The sequence below is a fragment of the Rousettus aegyptiacus genome, unplaced genomic scaffold, assembly GCF_014176215.1.
Source record: "Rousettus aegyptiacus isolate mRouAeg1 unplaced genomic scaffold, mRouAeg1.p scaffold_m13_p_8, whole genome shotgun sequence".
Lineage (NCBI taxonomy): Eukaryota > Metazoa > Chordata > Mammalia > Chiroptera > Pteropodidae > Rousettus > Rousettus aegyptiacus.
Genome location: NW_023416311.1, coordinates 107,251,901 through 107,274,332, shown reverse-complemented (window position 1 = coordinate 107,274,332; position 22,432 = coordinate 107,251,901). Strand labels below are relative to the sequence as shown.

Below are 22,432 nucleotides of genomic sequence, written 5' to 3'. Positions count from 1 at the left end.
GGGGGCGGTGGCGGGGGACGTTCCCCTGACGGAGCTCGTGCACATGCCGGGTCAGCATGGCGAACCCACCACAGCTCCCGTCCGGGCCGTCCGGCCCTTGGAAGCCGGCGCTTCGCCCGCAGTGTCTCTTCGAGGCTCTTTATACTCAGCGGGACAAACATCGAGGAGCTCACCTCAGAAGGTACGGGGCTGGGGGCTGTGAAAACGCACAAGGCGGCAATTTTGTAATTTTGTTGGTCCTACGTGGCCGAACTACTTCGCCCCAGCCCATCACATCGAGCTTTCAGAGGACAAGCAGCAGCCGCATCCTCGGTCCTCAGGGGCTGCAGACATAACATGAGCGCGGACTCGAAATCATAAAGGAAGTAAGAAGTTCCTGCCAGGAGAAGAACTTCTTCACACACGCGGTAATTGCCTCCTGCACAACTCGGACTAGGGGATGTGTCCTATTGTTCGCCTCTGGAAAAGTCAAACCAGCTCTTAGGTTATCGACATGCCTATACCACAGTCTCTACCTCGGTGAGCTTTACTGTTCACTCTGCGACAATGCCGAAGTGGGAACATCGTGTTTGATGCTACATATTTCTCTCTCTCTATGGCGACTGGAGCATTTTGGGAGGGAACCCAGAAATGTGGAGTCCTATAGTAAATAGCACGACAAAGGCCCGATGTGTAAGTAATTTGTAGCATGATGCACATGGAAACGTCTGCTACTGTATTCTGGACAGTAGCTTTTCATTCACAAAAATATGCATGAAAAAAAAAATCTTCTGATTGTTTTTAAATTTGGAGAAGGAAACAGTGATTTTAGACTTTGAGCTGGATTAAGCTATGTAGGGTGGAGGGGAGTAAGTTTTAAAGGAAGATGGCAGCCAATCTCTTTTGTTATTTAATTTTTTATTTTTTCCAAGAACAGTTAACATTTACTAGGCACCGACTGGCCTCAGTCACTTGCATCTAAAGAGCAAAGCTAAGTTACCCACAGCCCGTGTTCTTTTAAATGGTTAGCCTTATTTCTTAGCTCTGTTAACCACTATTCTAACATTTGCTTCAAGTTCAATTTTAATAATCTAATCCATCATTGTCTACTGCTCCCTGCCACGTGAACAAAAAAGAGTTTGGGGAGGAATAAGGCGAGCAGTCTACATTTCCTGTGGATACTTCAAGTAATTGGCCCCAAAGTGAAATTATTGAGTTGGCCACGGTTTATTGTGTTCTGAGGGCATAACACATGGAGGAAAAAAATGGACCTGTAGAAAGAGCTGGGATTCGAGAATGTCCGAATGCGTGAAAATCCTATAACTCCACTTCACCTGGCCTAATATCCTGAGTCACTAGATGGTCAGAAGAGAGTATGAAAGGGACAGACTGATGTACATTTACACCGAAAAACCAAAACCAAAGTTTGGGCAAGATGAACGGCAAACGAAAGGGCTTTCGTCAAAACGAAATCTCGCACAGGTCATTTCTACACACACGTGGACATACTCACACCCACACACGCACAGACGCACGAGCAAGAATGTGTATTTTGTAAGCTCAGGTCCTTGGAAATAGACATTCTTAGCAAATATGGATGACAGATCAATTGTAATTTATTTTCTTTGAACACTGTATCATCATAAAGAAAACTGGTATAAATGAAAAAGTCTATTTCAAATATCTACATCTAAAATTGTAGGCAGTGAAAAAGCACTTTGTTGACAAGGAGTGTGGAATGATGTGTGTTAACTGTCAGAAACTGCTGAATGCCTTGCTTAGTCGCCACAAACAAGTTCACATATCAGAACGAACAATACTGCTAAATATTCCTTTTTTTTTTCCCATTTTTTTTTTTTTTGTTAAAACATACTGGGAGAAAGGAAAGAAAAAACTGGAAATCCGTACATCTTCCAAAAGTTTTGAGACTGAAGCAATATTTAGAACCATAGATGAGGAAACACAGCGGCATCGGTGTAATATACACAACGCGCCTCTCTTCTTTAATCTGTAATGTACATCGAATACTTTACAACAACGCATTAACAAAGGGCAAGAAACGTCTTGCTGTACAGAGGAACCCTGATGCGATCTGAAGCCTAGAGTCACAACAGATGGAGAGCGAACGAAGCGTGAGAAGCCGTCCCTCTGACGTGCGTGACCTCTGCCCTGCCTCTGCACCCCGCCACCAACGCCACCCCCTCCGGCCACGTCCGATACTCGCCACATCCAACACGCCACCGCTCAGACTAGAAAGGGGCCGCACGACGTCGCATTTAGGATCGCTTTAGCTTTCTATGAACGTCCGGGTTAACGTTCGGTGCTTTTAGCTTTCTAAAATAGCTCTTAATATCTCCTTACTGGTTATCACAGCCTTGCTATGGAACAGGCTTTAACAAACTAAATCTGCAGGAAAAAAAAAAAAGAAGAAGAAGAAAAGAAAAAAAGAAAAAGAAAAAACAATGTCTTGTGTGGTATGCATGCACATGCACTGTTCCCGGGGCGCCCCGTGCCGCCCGCCCCTCACACCCAGGAGTCGGGGGAGGCGGGGTAGTGGCTGGTCTCATAGTTCAGTTCGCTGTAGGGACGGGCGGCTGAGTAGAAGTCGACGTAGTTGCCGGTGGACTTGAGGCCCAGGTGCATGGTGTACTCGCTGGCGGGAGGGCGGTGGTGGACCTGGTCCTCGAAGAAGGACTCGTCGTAATTCCTCGTGGAGTTCTGGAACGGCTGGTAGGTCTCGTAGTCTTTCCTGCTGGGCTCCTGCGGGACTGGCTGTGCCGAAACCTGCAGGGGGAGAAGATCGGGTGGGTGGGTGTGTCTCCCCTGGATCCGAGCGTCCCCGTCGCCCAGGCACTCCCGTGGCCCCCTCATACTGCTACCCAGGCACCCAGCAGGGTGACACTTCTCTGAAGGCTCCTAATTGTCGATTGCTTTTCTTCTAAAAAAATCAGTCCCTGGGTCCACATGCTACCATGTTAGACAAACGGTTTTGCAAAATTAACATTGTGGAAAAATGCACACAACAGCCACCATTTTGAACATTTTAAGTGGACAGTCCAGTAGCATTCAGTACATTTGGTGTCGTGCAAATAGCGCCACTATCTGTTTCCATGACACCCCATCTCCTCCCCTCCCCCGCCCCCCAGCTCCTGGAGACCACCATTCTACCTTCTGTCTCTATGATTTGAATGTTCTAGATACATAAGTGGAGTCATACAATATTTGTCCTTTCGTGACTGGTTTCTTTCACTTAGCTTAATGTCCTAGAAGTTCATCCATGTTGTAGCACGTGACAGGATTCCCTTCCTTTTTAAAGGCTGAATAATATTCCACAGTAGGGAGATACCGCATCTGTTTATCCGTCATATGCTGGTGGACACTTGGGTTGTTTTCACTTTTTGGCTACTGTGAATAACGCTGCAACGAACACTCGTGTACCAGTCAGTACCTGCTCGAGTCCTTGCTTTACATTTTCTCGGGGTACCTAGAAGTGGAAATGCTGGATCTGGTGGTAATTCTGTTTAACTTTGAGTGCTTGCCAAAGTGAGAGAGCAGCTGCACCATTTACTAAAGAACTTTTTAAATTAGAGGTATATGCTGGAAGCTACAGAAGACAAGTCATGCATTTTCATCTGTCCTGCGTTTTCTCTATGATGCTGAGGTTTCGTGATCCCAGGCAAGAAGACGGGATGTATAAGGCTAATGGTCACTCAGGCGTCTCCCTGCCTGTGTGGAGGTTGCGAGCCACATCTCTCTGGAGGAACGGGCTTCCTGGTGGCAGGGCCAAGCCGTCACACCTGCCTAAGGGACCAGGTGCCGTAGCCTCAGAAAGATACACAGAGATGCGCGTAATGAAAAGACGGAATCCATTACAAACATGCTCTGGAGGACTAAGGTTTTCTAACTTGGTTCTGTTAACTGATGGAACTTGAGAGTGAGGTGGGATTAGGAAGCCTTTGGTTATGCTTAGTGGGGAGCCGTCTTCAGAGTTGCCTGCTATCCCCCAGCCCACCCCATTGTTCCCTGTTTGCATTCTCGTCCTCTGCAGGTTACGGATAGAGGGGGGCTTGAAGGGCAGAGGGGCGTGGGGTGAGGGCCAGCCCCACGGCTAGTGCACACAGGCATGCGCAAAGCTCAGCTCAAGCGCATCATCGTGAGGAGGTCTGGTGTGAATGATGAAACAGTCTTAAAGAAACGCCGTCTGATCGCTTTTGAGCTGATTGAGTAATTTCCTAGTAATTTAACTAAAGTTTAGCACAAAATCGTCCTCCAGAAATTGGTCTTAGTTAACAGATAATGATTTGTCATTAGCACGTTGTGTGTAAGTGGATGCTTCTAATGGCCTGCACATGATTCTTCTCCCAAGTATGTGAAACTCCCTCTTTTATATGTAATTGATTTATACTAGTAATCAACCTGTTCAAAGAAGACGTGAACTTCATCATGGCTGCCATCCAATACGTGCCACGCTCCTTGTTAAGGGTGGCTGGATGAATGAGGTTTCTGTCTACCTGGTCCGTACAGCACAGGTGTGTTAGCCCAAGCGGCTGGCCGTGAGAGGGTTGGCTGGAGGGAATCTGCAGCACCCCGATTAAACGATGCTAAGACCCGGCCTTCCAAATCGCTTGGACAGGCTAAGGTGCCCTTTGCTGCTTTCTGAAGAGCTGTGGGCTACGCTGGACTTCTCCACTCCAACACTGCGCTGCTAACCAAGCACAGAGCGTACAAAGGGTCAGAGCTGGGAGGTCTGAAAAATTACACAGGGAGGGAACTAGAATTTACTGTGTTTCCATTTCAGTAGGGACTATAGTCAACATTTTATGAATTCTTTTTTGTTTAATCTTCCAATAGTCATAAACTTATATGTGTGTTATGTATGTCTATGTCTGTCTACATCTACCATGTTATCTATCTATCATCTGTCTTATCAATCTATCATCTATCTTTCCCTTCTTCCCTCCCTCTTTTCTCTCTCAACTTTTCCCTTCCATTCTCCCTTTTCTCTCTCCCTCCTTCCTCTTTTCTTCCTTCTTTTATCCATCCATCTATCCATCCATCCATCCATCCAATCCCTACTTCACAGATGAAGAAACTGAAGCTCAAAGAAGTTAAAAAACTTCTCCAGGCTGCCATGTCTAGTGACGTTGCAAGGCCAGGTTTTGAACATAGCCCTGGCTGTCTCCAAAGGCCACATTCTCTGTCCCACACCAGCCCGGCCTCAGCTGAGCCACGCTGGCCAAGCGTCAGAGAGCTGGCCTCACTGATTTGACGCCAGGCTCTGTGATAAGAAGGGAAACCAGCAGACAAAGCAGACCGGGAACAGGCGTGACCTCCTCGTGCTGGTCTTGGTGGCCCGAGGTAGGAAGGTCTCAGGGAAGTCACTCACGAAGCCTGTGGCTCTCCTCCAAAGTGGCTGCTTTCTTCATTTTTCAGCACAACCTGTTTCAAATTTCTTACCGTTGCCATTTTCTCTGTCTGGTAGATGTTTTGGGGTTGGGCACAAGCTTATTTAGCCTCTTACCTGAGAATTAACTTCTTCACCTCATTTGTATTGTTCGAAAAGTCCCGTACCGAACCTTCCTAAGGTTTAGTTCTGTAGTTCTGAGACTATGTCTAAACAAACTATCCAAGACAGGTGACGCATGGCCCTACTGCGTCTGCAGGAACTGAGTCTGCTCACTGGCCTGGGGGTGTGGGTGTCGCTGCTATAGTACATTCGCAGCGGGGGTATGCTGGCTATGCTGCATGATGTGCTCTAAGGGAATATTTGATTTCAGTATTCAAGATTAGGTAGATGAAATGCCCTCAAATATGAGCCCTCCCCATAGAGGAGCTAAAAATGAATGCCTTTCTCCATGATGCAGTTTGCATATACTGGACTTCTTCAAAGGAAGGAGAACGATCTTCATTTGTAGCAGTGGTATATTCTGAATTCGAGTGTCTGCTGTGGTCCAGGGAAGCCCTGGTTCTCCCAGGGATGCTGAGGCTGCCGCCTGGTTTGCCTTAAGGCAACATCTTCGCTGGGAAGGGGAGCTGTGACCACCGGCTCCCGTGGGGATCACTGGGGCTCTGTCCTGTGGCTCCTGCTCCACCAAAGTCGTCTGCTGAACTTTTCCCTCAGTGGAACATTCGTTTAAATTACGAAGGACAAGGAGGGCATGCACTTCTCCACCTTCCAATCTGTTAGCATGGCAGAGGATCCTGTGTTTATTCATCACCGAGTTTGCTCATGAACTGGATTTATTTCTAACACAAGGAAAACAGCTGCCCACTGCAGATACTTCACAACTTGCCCCAGCGTGAAAGCTGAAGACTCAGGGCATTAAGGCACAGCGCAGGGGGCCACACCGTAAGGATGAGCGGTGCCCTGAGTGTGGTCCCCGAAGCAGCAGCACCAGCACGGCCTGGGAACATGTTAGCGACGTAAATTACTGGGCCTCGCTCCAGATCTATTGGAAGTTCTTGGGTTGATGTGACCTCCTGCGGCCACACTGTGTGATGCCAAGGACCCCGGGCCTCAGCACGGTGTTTCTTCACTGCCAACGAGAGAGAAATTCCACAGAGGGAGAAAAGCTGGGGTAGAATAAGCTGATTCTGGTCATGAGCTGCTCACGACCTATCCAGACTAAAGACCATGCTTACATTTGTGGGCACCAATCAGGGTCCTACGACACCCAGAAGTTCACTTCCTACACCTGATACTTGCTGAAAGAAAGAGAGTCGCTCTCCGAAAACAGAGCTGGCATTTCCAACGCATTTTGTTTCTATTTCCCGTTACGTTTGGGCAGGCGTGTGGACATGGGGGTAGTTGGGAGCCACCCAGGATGACCTCTCCCTAGTGCTCATGCCCCGATTTATTTAGCAACGACCAGCACTGAGGGAGGCCGAGCAGATGCTAACGATGTGTGAGGCAGGCTGGAGGGGCCAGGCATTCACCACAAGCCTTCGGGAGGGGCTGTACCCGCACTGGAAAATCACGGGCAACAGGATAACTCTTCTGCCCACTCCCATTTCTCCTGTTGATGGTTGACGAGAGAAAAAAACAATTTCAGGTCGAGATGCTTTTCCTGCCCTCCGCCTTCCTCCCTTGGAAGTGGTCCCTCGCGGGCCTTCTACCTGCTGGTGCGTGTGTGTGTGGGGGGGTCGCTTTCCCTTTCAGAGATGCTGCCCTGCTGGGTGCTGAGCAACGTTCAAAGCCGACCCATTGGCCTTGTGTGTTCAATTTCACCTGGATATTGTGGTCAAGCAAATGGGGTTCGGGTGTGTCTTTTCAGCCCGCCTTCCTTGAGGTATGGCAGGGGTCAGGGTCACGAGCGGAAGCCAGTTCTGGCAACGGTCACTAGTAGCCAGCAGCTGAGGAACGCGGGTCTTTCTGTGATGGCCATCGATCGCAGCGGGAGGCAAGGATGAAGCCGTCCATCCGCGAAGGAGCGGAGGCCGAGCCTTTCGGCTTTGCTGCGGCCCCCGCACGGCCACAGAGCAAACGAGCCTCTGACGAACGTTTGCCGAATAAAACACACACGCACAAACTTAAATCGGTTATTTAAGCATCTGCTACTGTCCCTGGGCTCTTTACACTTGAACATGCACAAAAATTACCTGGGCTTCTTGAAAGAATGCAATTCTGATGCAGACGACCTTGGACGGGTTGGAGTCAAGGCCGCAGACGAATCTCCTCTGCATTTCTAACAGGCTCCTGAGGATGCTGGTGCTGCTGGTTCCCCAGCCAGACTTTGAGTAGCAAGGCACTTCAAAATGCTTTCTATTTAGCTGCTCATATTGAAGTTGATGTGTCTATTTCATTAGTAATTACCATGCACAGTGAATGCTTTCTTCCGAGTCAGAGTTGGCTGGGTTATTATATAGGATACTTAAGCCCCGTCTAGCACTTAGACAATTTGTCTCGTAACCAGAATCCTACGCGTGTATAAGTGGGGCTTGCTTGCTTTAAGTTTTGCACCACAATGGAAAAGGTGCGTTCTACCACGAGATAAAGCATGTGGTTAACGACCTCTAAGGTCACTGTCAAGCCCGAGGCTGGTCCGATGGCAGCCACCACCCGCACGGAAGCTGCGTGATGTGTGAGGGAAGCCCGCTATTTTCTTTTTCAGTTCCTTATGCACGCTGCACAGAAGTTACGTTGTTTTTACAATTCCAGGGCCGCTGACATGCGTCGAGGGGGAAAATAAACTCTCGTGTCTTACCTGGTTATGTTTGTCTTCAGCGGGCGCACCATATGAATTCCTATACAAGGTCGAAATCCCAGTATTTTGAGCTGAAAGCAAAGGGGGAAACAAAGGTATCAGGAAAGAAAGCAGGATTTCAAATGGAGACGGATAGTTATCGAGGCAAGTTATTCCCCCAACGACCTTGGTTTCTCGCGGACCATTCCAAGCGGAAGAAATTCTTGGGCCCCAGACACTTCATTTTGCATATAGATATTAAGAAAGAAAACAGTTCTTCTCTAAAAAAAAAAACCCCACAGCATGCCAGCCTCTGGCAGGAATGTTCAGATTGTAGACAGGGTCAGGGCAGGTGTGACAAGCAGATGGTCATTTGGCAAGGTTTATTGCCTTCCTTTCTGGTGAAAACTGGCGGATAATAAAAGCTTGTCGCCTGCACTGAGGCGTGCAGGAATGTGTATCGGCAGCTTAGTTTTCAAGCTGGAGAATGACAAGAATGAAATTTCTAATTTGAGCTCACAGAAGTGCTTGATCGTCTTTCAGACCGTTCGCTTCTCGAAGGCCCGAAGGACAGGAGGGAGGTGTCACCTGCGTGCGCCCTGTGCAGCAGGTGCGTCAGAGCAGCTGTGGCTTTGAAGTCCTGTTAGACACAGAGATGGGGGCCCCCGCTCTGTCCCGTGAGCAGCTTGAGTTTATAGTCGGGAAAAAAGGTCTCCTTCAGTTGCCAGGAGCGTCCGAAGGCCTGGTTAGGGTGCCTATGCGCCCACTTCCTCACCTGGGACCCTCCAGGCTCAGGCCACAGACCTTGCGGAAGGCCCAGGGCGCCACACCCCTCTCGGCAACGATAAAGTCATCACCGAAGAAAGCTTTGGAAATGTTTGTCAAGTGTCGACGGAGCCTAAAACACCCTAGACGTAAAGAAGAGATTATCTCCTGTTTCCTGTGTCTAGGGGCCGACGCAGTCGGATGGCACGCTGCGGCTCCCTCTGTATCTCGTAGATATGGGGCCATTCTAGACAGTCAGCGGAACTGCTCATTCCGTCCATGATTATTGCCAAAAGCACCGACAGCGGTACAAGGAAACTCCTCTCGGGGAATTTCATTTGGGAAGTGAGGACCGAGAGCCCATTTCTGATTCTAAAGGCCACCTGGGTAAACTCTGGTCGAACGCACATCACTGCTGTCTCTGCGTCACTGTGGAAACCACCGTCTCCTGCCTGGACCAAAGCTACAGATTCCTCGACGGGCCAGCTTCCGCTCTGCCGCGCCCTGCCCCTCCGCCCAGCCCGCTCCCCGCCGCTGAGCGACACGGATTATGTCACTCTCTCTGCTTATCCCTGCCCACCGGGACTGCGGGGGAAGCCAGCTCCCCATTCTGGTCTACGGGGCTTTGAATGGCTGGGCCTCTGCCTGGCTCTCTGCGGCATCTCCCGCCCTCCTTCCAGAAGCCCCGGACTCACCGGCCTGCTTTCCCTGCTCAAGCCTGCCGAGTCTGTACTCGCCGGCCCTTCTCCCTGCAAACCCCTTCCCGCAGACCCCGGGCCGCCTCTGCTCGCCGGAGGTTACGGCTCTGCTCAGCTGTCTCCACTGCGTGGCCATGTTGGTTAAAGTGACCTCGCCCACCTGGACTGCCTATCTCTTTACCGTGTTTATTTTCTCCATCGTACTCGACCGTGTGCCGTAACCCTGCTGGGGAGCTCGTTGTGCTGTTCGCCTTGCGTCTCCCCTGCCTTCACCTGTGGGAGCAGACGCCCCGTGAGGACAGAGATCCGTCTGTCCCGACACCTTTGCAGGTACTCCCAGCGTCTGGCACAGCGCCTGTCCCTGACGGGGGCCCATGGAACGAGAAGGGCTCCGTCTGCTGAGTGAACGAGTCGACCTTAGAAAATCTGCCTCCGGAGCTCTAACGTGCTGATGGGAAACCGTCACTTCGGGGACAAGGCGAATTCTTTTTTTTTTTTCCTGTTAGAGTGAAACGCATTTTTATCTGGTCAGAACACGCGCTGTTCAGGCTGGGCCTCTCTCCCTGTTGTGTTCGTGGCTCCTGAGCTAAGGACGTTTCCACTGGCAGCTCGTTCCTCCTGCTCCTCGGCATCTTCACCTGCGTCGAGGAGGCTGCACAGCTGACACTGAGCTTGTGGCCCCTGCAGACACAGGCAGCGGACATCTCCACGGACGCCCCGCCCCACGGGTCTGAGCTCAGAGCAGACTCGCAGGAAGATACTTTTTTTTTTTTTTTTTTTAATAGGCTCCAATCTCCAGTTGAATCAACACACCAAAGATTAGAATGGCTTCGAAAGGCCTAAGAGAGGCGCTGACAGAAACAGAACAGACCGTTTGATGTAAAGGCCTCGGGGAAGCTCAGGCGGGAGGGCAAAACCCCCCAGGGAATTTTAAAGTCAGGCCGTATTGCTGCTGGGGCCACGCGGCCCTCCTGCGACGTGCGCTTCGGTCCAGGGAATCGGGACCCAAGACAGAGCTGTCGCAGCCCCGCACGCCTTGGGGAGCCTCTGACCTGGGCTTTCCGAGGGCTCCTCCCTGGCGTAGCAATGCTACGGAGAGGGGAGGAGTCAAGAGATTCCAGCTCAGCTGGAAAATGAATCTAGAAAAGGTGGATGGACGGAAGCCTGGAACAAAAACCCACATGGACCTGTATTTCCCACATCTGGCAGCCGAGATTACAACCCAGGCAAAGGGCTGCTTTTGCGTGACAGTTTTCCCGTATTGCATTTCTGGGGTGGGGGGCGGGAAGCGTCCCATAGTTTTCCCACAGTGGAAAGGATGTCCTTTTGGGGAACATGGCAGGGCATCCTCGGATGCCTTGGACACAAGGAAGCGGTAGTTTCTCAGATATTTTTCCAACGCCCTGAACTTCAAGTGAACCTGGTTTTTTTGCTGAATGAGGAAGACCCGCTCTTGATGCCGAGGTCCGACGGACTCTGACCCGCACGCGAAAGCTGGAATGACGCGCACCTGCCAAAGCGCTGACGCGCGGAGGCTGGCGACTCGCCCTTCCCCTCCCGCGCGACGCGCCGGGCTCACGTGCGCCGCCGCGGGGGGTGGCAACCGCCACCAGTGGTCTGGCCCCCCAGCCCGACACCGCCACCACCTCTGCCTCCGTCACCGCGGTAACGGCAACTCGGTGTCACATCGCGCTGACTGGCTTAAACGGAACCTTCCTGCACGAACACGTTATCCAGTAAAGATCCCCGATGTTCTTCTCGGTTTGCTACGTGACCGGCACTGAACTGCATTTTTAAGTACATCAGGGCAGAGCTGTTTGTTTAGGCCTCCAAGTCAGTCTGAAAATTTACATGTGTCTCAATCCCGAAGTTGTCAAGATCCCTGCCATTTTCTAGGAAAACGAAACGTCAGAAACATCTTAGGTTTTATTTTTCATTATGTGTGTAGGGCATGATCACGTACCACTGGAACTATTCCAACATAAACACACCCACGTGCATAAGCCTTTTGAATGATTCCACTGGGCGAGAGAGTTAAAGAGAAAAGTTAAATAACAATGCAGTCGATTTCACAATTATTCTCGTAATTATCATCTCGGCTTGTCCTCCCAGCCTGGCCGTGATGCGCCTGCCTACCCAGGGCCGTAATAATCACAAAACGAATGGGCCAGGTGAGTCTGGCGCCACACTCCCCTGGAGTAATCAGTACAGATTAGATTTTCCCTCGAATGGCTTGACTCTCGGGACCGAGCATCCAAATTCATACCTTTCTCTGTTCGTGCTCATTTAGCAGTGGGGCAACACCGATGGGGTAAAAAAATCAGTGAACGAGAATAATGCGGTCTGCCCTACACAACGAGCTCAGTTCTCCACTCCGGAGATGCTGCAGGCCTGGGCTGAGACGCCCCCGTGGGGTCCGTACAGGGAGGCAGAGTGCTGACCGGGGGTGGGGGGGGAGGGGGAGGGTGGGGCAGGATCGCGAGTGTCTGTTTACTGTGCTTCTCTTGACGCACCTGTGAGGAGGTACCACGGACACACTGCCTCTGGGGTAAACACATACACCGTTAGAAAGATTTTCTTAGGCATCCAGGTTCGGACATCTTAATGAATCATCCAATTTGTCTATTCTGCTCCTCTGCAGTCTACCCCTAGATAGTATTAGAGAAATGCACCCCGGGCTTTTAAGATTCTTCCGATAAGAGGGTCTCAGGGTCTGTCTGGGACCGCGTCCTCTGTATTCTGGTTTTGTGAACAGCCCATCTGGCCCTGTCCTGTTAGAGCTCTATTCCCCACGGCCTGTTTCAGGAGGGAGCCATCTCTACACCTGGAGGAATGCCAGAGAAGGGTGTGGAATGCCATTAGAGATCCCGATGGCTCAAGGCACCACCTTCTCTACATCGGCGCCCCCAAGTCCTGCTCCTTGGAGGAGGGGCCAAGCCGGGTGGGGGGGAGGTTCGTGGGCAGCCTGCAGGGCATGACGAATGCGAAATGCAAACCCCGCCCCAAGGACCACGGTGTGGTGACTAGTCTTGGCGGGGCAGGGCATGCTGGAGGGGTGGACACGGGCACCAGTTTTGACCTCCACAGAGTCCCAGCTGATGAGAAAGGAGAGACAATGAGTCTCTTGGGGTAGTGAAGGATGAAGGGTGTTAGGAGATCGACGCCTCCACAGGGAGCCTGTCCTCCTCGACTCTAATGGGCCTTCTCCTGAGTCTGGTTTCAAGGCAGGAGGAGGAAATGTCTCCACAGAAGTCCCATGCTTTCCCCTTAAATCCTCTTCCTCCGTTCCCCTCCCTTCTCCCCGCCCCCTCCATTCTAATAGGCACAGCCTGGCTCTATTGCACCCGCTCTCCTGGGTCGTGCCAACTAAGAAGAGAGCTACGGCGACTTCTCTCTCTAATTTGAGAGACCTTTACACGCTGGGCGAGCGAGAGGGGCCGGGGTGGGGAAGGAGAGCGAGGAGAACCCACGCAGAGGGCATCTCCTCCCAGCTATTTTCAAAACCAAGACGCTCAGTCTTCAGGCCTCTGGCTTGGTCCTCTCATCTCCAGCCCCCCAGGGATCTTTGCCGTCAAGCTCTCAAGTGACCTCGCTGCTGGCTCCTGCGGAGCTGTCGAGCGTGGCTTGAAGGCTGACGTCCCGGCCCTCCGCCCGGCCCCGGAGCGAGCCAGCCGCTCCGCCCGGAGGACACGTGCCGCCGAGCTCACCTGTCACGGTGTCTTTCCGGGACGTGTGTTCTCCTTTAGCCCCGTGGTAAGTGGCGTTGCTGCCGGTGGACTCGTAGTCTGTTTTCCTCTCTTTGAGGCTGATCATTTCCCGAGGTGAAGCTGGGGCACTTGCTACATGAAGAAACAAAAGGGTGACTTTCCGCGTCTCATTCCGCGGCGCGGACGGCTTTCCACATAAACCGTTCGGGTCATGAATGCACCGGGCGCCACACACGTCAATAGGTGTGCACGGACCTGTCGATTTTCTTGTTCTTTCGGCCTCTGTCCTTACCCATTCCCTTATCCTGTGTTATTCGCTGCTTTGTAGCTAAGAGGACACTTGACTTGGGGGGGGGGGAGGGAATTAAAGAAAATACCCTGGGACCATCTTCCTTAGAGAGAGATCTGGTGGGGACATGACCTGCCCAAGGTGTGTGGGACAGTTTTAAGAACGAGATCGGTCTTGGTTTCTTATTTTTCTTTTCCTTACCCTTTCCTTCCTTCCACTCTCCTTCCCTCCTTTACTTCCTTTCTTCTTCCTTCCTTCTTTTTATTAATTACATGTGTTTCAGGAGAACTACTACTGATACTGAAAAATCCCTGGTTAAAATAAATGCAGTTTTCCTGACATACGAAGTCACCCAGAAAGCAGAGGACGGAGCTCTCCACACAGGATGCTCTGTGGGGCTGGATGAGCCACCCCGCAGAGATGGGCCTGCCGGGCGGGCTGCGGCAGGGTGTGGAGACAGGCCCTGTCCCCTGGTGGGGTGTCCTCGCTCCAGCTCTCGATGAATGTCCCCGACTATCTCTCGCCCACACCTTGCATCTCGTCCCTTCGCAGCCTGTCGGACCACGGAGTGAGCCTTGTTAGGACCTTTGTGTCTCCATCTCTACAAGGATGGGCTGCGATTAGAGGATTCCCTGGGAATTCCGTGATTCTTTAACAAACCGGTTGCACAACACGGGAAAAGCTGAACTTGGGCGTAAGGAAGCAAACAAAAAGAGGCTGAGTTTTCCTGAGAGATCGGGGGGACCAGGAGGAACTGAACAGCCCCGCCGATGGGAGACATGTTGGGGGAACTGGAAGGGCGTGTGTGTGTGCTGACAGTGAGGCGGCGAGCCGTGCACCCCGCCCGGCGGCTGCCTGCGTGCTGGGCTCCGCGCTGCTCGCCAGAGCCCCCACGCACAGCTGGAGCTTCATCAACGGCCTCGAACTCGGCACGAGCTTAGCAAAGTAGCATCCCGCCTCGGAGCGCCTCCCCGCCCCCCGCCACCATGCCCGAGCTCGGGGGCACTGCTTCAGAAACTCAGCTAACCTGGAGACTCGCCTGAGACCTTGGGGATTCAAGACAAAGCCCTGGACCTCCTGAGTCTGGCTTTTCAGTAGATGGGCGTAGGAATTCACACTTAACATGCGAATGTGGTGTCCACTGAGGCTATGGGAACTGTGGGGGAGCTCTGATCTGACTTTTTTATGCTAAAGCCCTCTTTCCTTGGCTAACGTCCAAACCTCTCCCCAGTCAAGCCTCGGCTTACCCTGAGGCTTATTGTACACACCCCCTGCATCCAGCCCCCAGCTCCAGCCCACTGCGTAAGCCTGATCCCTGAACACACCTTTCTTTTCCCTGTCTGAACCATCTGATGCACATCATCAAACCTAGTCATCGTCTAGGTGCAAATCTCTATGCTGACACCGGGGGACAGAAACGTGAATCGCATCGCACCTTCTGAACTGCGGGAACGCTCGCTCAGCCGAGGAAAGGCAGGTGCACACAGACCAGAGCGAGAGGCCGCGGGCTCAGCAGACATCACAGCCGAGCGCCGGGAAGGTGAACAGAGGCATCCTGAGCCCATCCCGCCTGGCCTGAAATGCCTCCCGCCCACTTCTCAGACCTCGCAACGTAAAATCGAGGCTCGCTGCTCAGCCCTTGAAAACCCTCAGAGGTTGCCAGTCCAGGCTGGGAATGAATTACTTGGAATGCGTGAATAAATACAGATGCTTGAGTCCCACCCGAAACCAGCTGGACCAGAATCTCTGGTTGTCAATTCGGTGGGAAGAAGCAGACCATGAATGGCCCAGGACGGGACTGTCCAGTTCCTGCATGCTCTCAGCCGTCCTCCGCTGTGTCCCCCGCACCCCCACCCCCCGCCCCCTCTCCTGCTCTCCCGCCTCCTCCCTCTTTCTGGCCCTTAAGGGCTCCTTGGCTTCCCGGTCTTCCTGCACCAAGGCCGGCCTTCCATTAGTCACGGCATGGCCGTCACAAAAGGAAGGTATTTTGGAGCCTCTTGACCGAAGCTCTTAAAATTAGAATCTAATGTTGCACAGATGGGGAGGTTTATTACACTGTGTTAAGTGTGTAATTATCTCCTGAGACCACACACACACACACACACACACACACACACACACACGGAGGTCTCCGGGAAATCAGGGTGACACCTGGGAAAAACGAAATCATGCAAACAAGTGTTTACTAGGTGTCTCGGACATGCCTCGCTTGGGAAAGGCCGGGGAGCGCCCTCGCTAAGTGCTCACGTCCTGATAGGATGCTGCTGCTCCCTCCGGCACCTTCCACCCTATTACAACACTTCGTCTCCCCAGCACTGACTGCTTCTTAGTAATTAGAGCTCTTAAAAACGCCATCCTCACGCTTTCCAGAGTCAATGGTCTTTACCTTTTTCAGAATCTGCAGCAATGGGAGCATAAGAGGCCAGGTCCGTGCTTCTGAGAGAGGCGGACCTTTCTCCAGTCTCGAAGGGTGGGTCACTTAGGGTGGGGCTAACGTTCTAAGCAGGAACACCACACTAACAATAATACAAGCTTTCGGGAGGCTGAGCGAGGCTTGTTTATTTCAGGCAGACACTCCCCATTCGTTTCTGATTTTCCTCATCATCCTGGCAGTAAAGTGTGCCGTGAAGTTATATGACAAATGTCCTCAAGGGCAGAGGGGCCTCTGCTGGGCCACGCTCTCTGCTACACCCTCTGAGTCTTATTCCAGAAAATCTTCGTTCCCCAGTGGAAAAGGGGCAGTGAAGAACAAGGAGCGCGTGCACACGTGTGTGTACATGTGCACGCACACGTGTAATTCTTTATCCGTCCTTTCTTGCAAAAACCAAAGCGCAGACATCAAGTTTTAAAAACTCATACTTTGACTAAAACAATAAAACCTGTGCTACTTATAAACTAAATGCTGAGCTCATACTTTGCCTGTAATTTTTTTCTCTAATCTCTGGCATTCTAGGAGGTGATTGAGACGGGTGTAAAAGTAAAGTCTTTCTATGAGTAAATAAGAGAATTTAAGCAATGGGAAGGTGACAAAGTGAGGAAAGAGAGATTAAATGACCTGAAAGTTATGGCCGGTTGTAATAAGAATTTATCAGTGATTTATCCGCGGGTCTAAAGGTAATAATGACAAGGTAATCGGACACGGGGCAGTAACGAAATCCCAGTGAGGAGGTTCCGGTGGATGCCATTTTAGAGGAGGAGATGGCATGTCCTCTCCCCTTTCCTTCGTTACCCCAATTCTAATGAATAAAATGCAGCTCGAACTACTTTAAGTTGGAAGACCCCAACATGCAAACAGTTGACACTTTTCTTTACCCTCATTCCTCAGTGCATGTGGGTCCATGACATGCACTTCATGTGCATGACGGCCATTAGAGATTTCTAGAAATCCATTAGAAGGAGACTTTTGCTCTGAGTCTGTGTATGCCTACCACAGAGTCACCAGTGAAACCGAAAGAAAACAGACCCATTTGCCGTTTCCAGCAAATATCGGGACGGGGCTGGCTGTCCCTTCGGCAGGGTCGGCAAAGGGGCCGGGAAGGGGGGAGACCGGGCTGGCTCTGGACACGTCTTACCTGAGCGGTTGTTGGGAGACACACGCACGGGGGAGATGGACGGTGTGCGGGAGGAGGAGTAGGGCCTTTGCCGATCCCTCTCGATGGTTGAAGACGAGGCTACGAAGTGATACTGGGACCATCCGTCCTGCAAAGACAGCGCGTTCCCAGTAAGGGGGCAAGGCGGGGCGATGCTTCGCCTCCTGACACCTCCAAGTTCCAAGCATCTGAACTGGCAACACACTTCTGCCTGCTGTCGAGAGAGAGCTCGGAGCTCTGCGCCATTGTCAAGGTTAACAGAGACGAGTGCGGATTGAGACCCACCTCCTGGTCCTCCCAGGCGGCCTGACGCGGGAGAGCCGGCTTTCGGAGCTCGCTCTCCGTCCCTGATGCGGAATAAATGGTCTTTGGGCAAACCCGCTCTGGCCAGAGGCTTTTACTTAAATGGAAGCGTGATGCTTGGAATGCCGGATGACCCAGAAACCGTCTGTTTTGTGCCTACCTGGTTCTCGCCCTGCCTGGCCCTCTTTTCAAGCACCTTTCGAAAGCGTTTACTCCTGTGGGCGATCAGAACGCAGAGCAGTGTCCTCCCTCACGCTGCTCGGGCCCTCCTCTCCGCCACAAACACCCCCTCCCCACCTGCTCGACACCTTCAACGTGACGGCCGGGTTCACGCTGAGCACTCATGTTGAACTGGTGTGTTCTCTGCTTTGCCCCAGGAATTACAGTGTTCGGTCTAGAGTACCGAGTCCTCCATTAAGCCTTCCTTATCTAGTTAATAGATGAAAAGCATAGGTACTATTTTGCATTGTAAAAAAAAAAAAAAAACCACGTAAATACATTATGGATCGTTTTATAAATTTAGAAGAAGAAAACAAGAAAAGCCAATAATTCCCCCACTGCCCGAGATCTCCTGATAACATGTCATGGTATTTCCTTTCGGTCTTTTTTCTTTTTTAATTAAAGTTTATTTCTATCCAAGTTGTATGTCAAACAGTACGGACAGTATAACAAAGAAGAGTAGACACCTGCCCCACACCCAATTTTGGCTTCACAGAGGCAACCATTTTCGACTCTTTTAGCGTTTTCCTTTTCTGATAATATTTTGACTTTTAAGGGACTCAGTGCTCTATAAAGAATCTTCGCAAACAAACAGACAAAGGTTAATGAAGAACAAGCTTCATACTCATTTCAATATTTGCGTCTTTGCTTATCTAATTCTCGTTATTCCCACTCAATGTGATGGGCAGGATAAAGCCAAGATTTTGAAGGACGCTGTTTTAAAAGCTATTACTTAGCACGTACTGTGCACTTACAAAAGGCAAGATTTTCTCAACAATCCCATGGGCTGGAAGATATGATGGTCCCTATCTGACAGAGGAGGGGCCTGAGAGCCTTAACCATTTAATAGGCCACCCGAGGTCAAACAGTAAGCAAGTAAAGAACCGTGGCCTACTGGTAAGTGCTTGAAAGGAAACAGCTTCGTGGATGCGAGGTTAGGGAGAGCGCGGCGGGCAGTGTTTGTTCACAGAGTGTGGCTGGCCGGGTGCTCTGGGAACGGCTCACGTTGGAGCAGGGTCCTGGAGGGTGACAAGGAGCCAGACGCTGAAGACAGAGCGTGGGGGTGTCCAGGACAAGGGCGGACGTGACGCCGGAGCTGGGGTGGGGAAGGGCTTGGCTCATGGGAGAGCGACGGAAAGCCCCTGTGACCGGAGAGGAGTGAGCACGGAGGGAACGGGAAGACGAGACGCCTCCTGGGTGTCCAGGACGGTTCGGGGAGAGTGGGACAGAAACAGGGGGACCACTGGAGAGAGGGAGGGACACCCCTGGCTCGGGCGGGGGCTGGTGGCGAGCGATGGGGAGATGTGGCCTCCGTGCTGGGGGAGGTGCGATGACTCGGCTACGGGGTGCGGGCGCGAGGGATGGAGCTTGGCCCCGACACTTCCGACGTGAGCAGTGGGGACCGGACAGGGAACGCTGGGAGAGAAGAGGCTTTAGGCAGTAACATCAATCCGGCTCCTTGGGACCTGCTGGGTTAGAGATGCCGGCTGGGTGCGGACGAGGATCTGCACATCTGGATTTGAGGAGCGATGTCGGGGCTGGCGGTAGAATTCCGAAGTTCCGCCTGTAGACATTATTTAAAGCAAAGGGAACGGGCGGCGACCTTGCACACGGGTGCGAACGGATGGAAGCAGGGCTGGGCCCCGGGACACCCCGACGTCTATCTGGAGGGCGCGAAGGGCGGGAGGGAATTCAAAGATACTGAGGAGAAACAGAGGGAGGTGGGAGGAGACTCAGGAGGCGTGAGGTCAGCTGAGACTAGGAAGGAAGATGCATGAAGGAGCCGGCGGCCACCCAAGGTCTCAGCACTGGCCACCGGGCTGGGGACGACGGAAGCCACCCTGCCTGGGACAGACGCGCTTTTTTTGGGGTCGGGTTGGTCAGAGTCTAACTCAGATGGCGCCTTAGATGACGAGAACCGATGGAGGGGAAACGAGCCTGTGGCGTGCGGCACTTCGTGTGCTGACGGGAACGGCTCAACGCGGAGGAGGCGGGCACGGCTGATCCGGGGGAGAAAGAGAAACATCGCAGGAGAAACGTTCTCAGGAAGGGAGGGGGTGGTAGGATTCGGTGAACAGCGGGGTCATCGGCCATCGAAACGGGACAGACAGGCTGCAGAGCCAAGGGTGAGGCAAGGAGATGGTTAGATTTGGTGACGGGAAGGTGAGAATATTCTCTCTCTCTCTGCCTTTTTTTTACACATTTTTCTGGAGAGGCAGGATGAGAAGTGAGGTCATCCACGGACAGCGAGAGAGTTGGAGTTTAGGGAATAGAGGAGAGAGGAGAAGAGAAGGAAGGGGAGAGGAAAGAGGAGGAGAGAAGGCGGGAAATGGTTCTTGAGGTAAATAGGGGGCGAGGTGACTGCGGCCAGGTGCTGACAGGTGCCTGGAGGCGCATGGCAATGAATTCGAAACGAGAAGACATTTCAGCCGCCCTGGGGCAGGTGTGCAGCAGACTGGACTGGACGCGGTGGGCAGCAACGTGACTGGGAGGAGACAGGCAGAGAGAGTGTGGAGGGCGCATCGCGGAGGCCCACGGCGGCGGGGGAGGGAGGACGTGGGGTGGAGACGGAGAACGGGAACTAGTCAGTGGACTGGAGACCCTGCAAGGCTCACGGGCTGCTGGGGTGGGGCGCTTCACAGAGGTCGGGGTTTTCTTGAGGGAGGAGAGAAGAGAAATTTTTGAAAGAGCAGCGAGGGGCAAGGAGGACACCTACCCCACCTCCAAGCTTGGCGAGACGTGGGGAAGGGGGATTCAAAAAGAAACCACCATCCCTTGAGGTGGCAGGTGAATGAGGGGGCGGGGCAGGTCCTGAGGGACGGCCTGGCATCAGGGCGAGAAGATTAGGAACAGAAGGGGCACGTAATCGTGACGGGCGACAGGGATTTTGCTGATAGCAGACCACGGGTTGCAGGGGGAGAGAAAGGGGGGCGGGCACGGGGCCGGCCACAGTGCGGGCCACGCATAGCCTTTGCGTGATGAGCCTTGAAACAGAGCGTGACCAGCAGTCTCGGGCCATCGGTGGTGACTCAGGCCGTGAGGGGGGAAGGGCGCGAGGGGTAAGCCGTCCTCAGGGTCAGTGGGGAGTGTGCCGTGGTGAGCGGCAGGTGTCGGGAAGGGAAGGGGGGAGGACATGTCTCCAGGGGAAGTCTGCCGTTTCCGTAACTCCGCAGGACGGTGGTGTCGAAGGCAGGGGAGAAGCGGCGCAGGACGGGGGGCATCTCGACAGCCCCTCGGCCATGGAGGGGAACAGGTAAAAGTGCTACTCCAATGTGACATTCCTTTCCTTTGAGGAAGACGCGTCGTTGACGGCAAACATCCTCGAATGCGACCCCATAAAGGCAGGCCGTTTGATGTTCGCCTCACTTGCAATTTAGAAAATGTACTTTGAGGTTCCAAGTGGTGGCTCAGGAAATTGCTTTAATCAAAACCGTGGCTCCTTGGGTCATGACAAATAATAATATTCCATACGTCATGACAGGCGAGCAAAGACCTCCACCATTACAATATCAGCTAACGCTCGGAAAATTCTAACACCGGAGGAGACACCAGACAAGAATAAACTCTAGGCTTGTTTCACATGGCGGATAGCAATGGATTACTCAGTACCTCTGTCTTAACAGGTGACTGGAGGTGTTCTGCTCAGCGGTTCAGATGTCATGATGCTTAGATTACTTTGGGACCCTTTAAGTATTTACATCTCTGGAACTGTCGGGAAATGGCACGTAATAATAAAACTACCTATAAAGGAAGAAACTCTTATAAGGATACACCACAGCTTTCAAATCCTTCATGAGACCCAATTCTGAGGATGCTAATGCATGACAGAAACGTGACCTTGCAGGTGGCGTGGCTCTGGGGGGCGGGATTGGCAGGTCCCAGAGGATGATGCTGAGTGTGTGAGAGGCACCGAGAATGCCACCCCCTGAGCCAGTCGCCGACGGCCTGCACGCGGACACAGCGGCTCTGAACGGAGGTGGGGGAGGAAGGGCTCGGGGAACGAGGTCGAGCAGAAACCCAACCGCGGGTCTTGACTAGTGCCGTTCCCCAGGCCACAGCTTGGGAGCGCCTGAGGGAGCAAGAAGAGGGGTCCTGGTTACTGCTCCATTTCCATCTTCCTTCTCACTCAGAGGCGCCGAGTGGCAGGCGCCATGGCCAAGGACAAGGGGAAAGAAGGAACTTCAACGGTCTGCGCTCGACTCGGCCTCGCAGGGAGCTCACGGTCTCCATCGTGATGGTGCACGCTTCCTTCCAGCTGCCGTGGCACGCAGAACCGCGTCGGGTGCTGGAGAGCAGGGCACAGATCGATCAACCCTCGGTTTAGTGATGCCGAATGATCAATTACCTTGAGAACACACTTCCTGCCCCTCCACACCTTTTACGGCATGAAATTTTTCATCGTTCCATTGAAAAAAATGTTTTGCTTTGAAAAGAAGGGAAGTGAAGATATATCTTCTTGAGGAAAGTTATTGCTAACACTTCTTTTATCCAAAGAAGCCATGTAATGCCTGTTATCTAGACAGCTTGTAATCAATTTATTATTCATTTACTTCCCTCCGTCACTCAGAAAGGCTTGGAAGTGGTTTACACAAACACATACAACTTGGGCATGGAGGTTTTCAATCATTTTTTTGTCTTCGATCACTACTTTTTCTTCGTCAAGTTTTAACTCACTACGGACCAGAGGTTTTTGTCCTGT

General features: G+C 52.2%; 1 protein-coding gene across 4 annotated transcripts in view; it reads right to left on the bottom strand.

Annotated features, from left to right (window-relative positions):
- Positions 1-848: 848 nt before the first annotated feature.
- The window catches only part of CTNND2 (catenin delta 2), a 751,200-nt gene continuing 729,616 nt past the window's right edge, over positions 849-22,432 (bottom strand). For all 4 annotated transcript variants that reach the window (XM_036225698.1, XM_036225697.1, XM_016163669.2 and 1 more), the window contains 4 exons: positions 17,194-17,320; positions 13,333-13,464; positions 8,184-8,254; positions 849-2,763 (listed from right to left, as the gene is read on the bottom strand). In XM_036225698.1, coding sequence (XP_036081591.1) covers positions 2,503-2,763; positions 8,184-8,254; positions 13,333-13,464; positions 17,194-17,320 — 591 coding nt within the window. In that variant the 3' untranslated portion in view covers positions 849-2,502. The remainder of the gene's footprint in view (positions 2,764-8,183; positions 8,255-13,332; positions 13,465-17,193; positions 17,321-22,432) is intronic.